At 43.4% G+C, this 2766-nt stretch overlaps 1 protein-coding gene across 1 annotated transcript; it reads right to left on the bottom strand.

Moving 5' to 3' along the window:
- Positions 1 to 613: 613 nt before the first annotated feature.
- On the bottom strand, positions 614 to 2392 carry LOC134453305 (cystatin-B-like). Its single transcript, XM_063204181.1, has 3 exons — positions 2330 to 2392; positions 1834 to 1935; positions 614 to 957 (listed from the first exon to the last, which is right to left on the bottom strand). The coding sequence occupies exons 1-3, from the start codon at positions 2390 to 2392 to the stop codon at positions 829 to 831; spliced, it is 294 nt and encodes a 97-aa protein (XP_063060251.1). The 3' UTR covers positions 614 to 828.
- Positions 2393 to 2766: the final 374 nt, after the last annotated feature.

The following is a 2766-nucleotide window of genomic DNA, read 5'->3' as shown; positions in this document are numbered from 1 at the left end:
CCTGTCTGCCTGTCTGCCTGTCCGCCTGCCTGCCGTCTGTCGTGGGTCCAAATACTGAGCCATATACTGTACACTACACACACTCTTGGCAAGCACACACACACGCATGCACGCACACACACACACACACACACACACACAATACACTGATTGTTTTCAATGTGCAATTAGTATATAGTAATACATGCCAAAGCAATAAAGAGACACGGTGGATTTTCACATCTCCAAACATTATTTATTGGATTTTCTGTCTTTTTAAAGTAACAAACTTCCTTTAGGGGCTTCTATGCCTTTATTTGATAGGACAGTTAGAGATGGTGACAGGAAGTGAACAGGAGAGATAGCCTAGAGATGGACGGAGGGGGGGGGGGGGGGGGGGGGGGGGGGGGGGGGGGGGGGGTTGGGGGGGGGGAAATTACTTTGGGCCCGAGTCGAACACGGGAAACAGGATGGTGCCGTTGTGTTGGATTTTGTGTTGCTTTTGTTGTATTTTTCTGCGGTAGGCAGGGTGGCGTAATTAGTAATAATATTGTAAACTGATTGTTTTCAATATGTAGTACATAGTAATACATGCCAAAGCAATAAAGAGCCACGGTGTTTTTTCACATCTCCAAACATTTATTGGATTTTCTGTCTTTTTAAAGTAACAAGCTTCCTTTAGGGGCTTCTATGCCTTTATTTGTTGTATTTCAGGACGGTGCCGTTGTGTTGGATTTTGTGTTGCTTTTTGTTGTATTTCTCTGCGGTAGGCAGGCAGGGTGGGTGTCCGGCGTCCGGGTCCGGTCCGGGCTCTTGGTCTGGCCTCTGGGCTCTGGGTCTGTGAGCTGTCTAGAAGTAGAGGATCTCATCTGCTGCCGTCTTGTGGGTGGCCAGGCTGTGGAGCTCCCTCTTGCCGCCGTTGCAGGGCAGGTCCTGGAAGAGGCGCAGGTGGATGTAGTCCTCTCCTCCCACATGCACCTGAGGCAGAGCAGAGGTTGATTGGTTGATTGATTGATTGATTAATTGATTGATTTTAATTGACACTGGCCTCGTTTACATGAGACATTTACTTCACTCACTTTAATTCTGAATAAAGCTTAATTCCGCTTTGAAAACACTTCACAATTCAGAATTAAATGAAAGATCAAATTAAACTCGACGGAACTATTTAATTCAGAATTAAAAACGTCATGTAACCGTAGCCCATCTCAGTTCTTGAATAAAAGGAAATACATGATTTATTTTCCAGTAAACCTCACCACATATTTAACTAAAAGAAAATACAGAGAGTCAGGAGGAGTTGGAGAGAGACAGAGAGTGTATACATACAACACCATGTAGTGATGGATATCTGCAGGGTGCGATTTGTAGGGGGGGATGGGGGGGATTCTGGTTTTGACATTGTCACTTTTTCTACATGATTTTAATCATAGTTTAATGTGACTACATTGATATTGCTTGAAATCTAAAACACATCCCCCCTTCTGGTTTTCTGACAAATCACACCCTGGATATCTGGACAACCAATGTCCAATAAAGTATGGTCTTTGATGATGAATATCTGCAAGTAGTAGGGGGGTGGGGGGTGGGGGGGATCTGCACACTGCTTGCAAAAATATATGACTGAAATGTTGCTTCCAATAAGTATTTTGCAAGCAGTGTGTAGATCCTTCCCCACTTCTACATATGCCATTTTTTATTTGGCACCAGCTGATGCTTTCCTGTTGGACGTGCACACTTTCCACTACATGAAGCTTAAGAGAGACCCTCAGGGGAACTCCAATTGTCATTTTAACTGAGCCCTCCATTACACTTAATCTGCAAGTAGTGACACACAAAACGTGAATACAGTACCTTGACAAAGTAATTTGACCCGGCCACGACTTGTTCCCTGAATGCTTTGGGAGTGTAGACATCATACGCCTTGTTCGCATGCTTCTCTACAGTGGATTTGACCTGGTGTACAGAAGCAAGAAAAAATAAATAAAACAAGGGAAACACTTACTCTGCGCTTCTAAAGTAACAATCCGATGCAACCAGAGCAGGACAAAATGATGAATAGAAAGGGAAAAGAATGTAGTGCCTATTGTGATGTCTATAGTTTTTTTATCAGTGCAATCAGACTAACATTTCGACATGAGTCTTCATCAGAGTCCTCCTGACATTCGAGTTTCTAACTCCACAAAAAGTAGTCAGAAAAACTTACAAAAACATAGGGAGTGACCTAGTCAAATATTCTATCAAATAGTTTCCTTGGCGGAGGTTGCACTCTCTGAGTGCATTTCTAGTTAACATCTGAAAGGACGCAAGGATGTTACAAAATGTCAATTAGTGCCACAAACACTCTTACCTCTTTACAAAATGCCTCAATATCTGCTGTCACATCCTGAACGTTTCCTAGTCCACCGGCCATTGTTATAGATATTTTACAATAGTTGGAATTAAAATCTGGAGAATTTAGACAGTCTTGTCTCAGACACGACAGATGTGGGAATGGGTGCTCTTAGTCTGTTTTTTTTATATAAGGTTAAGCACACACACACACACACACACACACACACACACACACACACACACACACACACACACACACACACACACACACACACTCACTCACTCACTCACTCACTCACTCACTCACTCACCCACTCACACACTCACTCACACACACACACACACACACACACACACACACACACACACACACACACACACACACACACACACACACACACACACACACACACACACACACACACACACACACACACACACACAGAAGAATAA

This window comes from Engraulis encrasicolus, chromosome 7, assembly GCF_034702125.1.
Source record: "Engraulis encrasicolus isolate BLACKSEA-1 chromosome 7, IST_EnEncr_1.0, whole genome shotgun sequence".
Lineage (NCBI taxonomy): Eukaryota > Metazoa > Chordata > Actinopteri > Clupeiformes > Engraulidae > Engraulis > Engraulis encrasicolus.
Note: the sequence above shows the minus strand (reverse complement) of the source record. Positions and strands in the feature narration are given on the sequence as shown.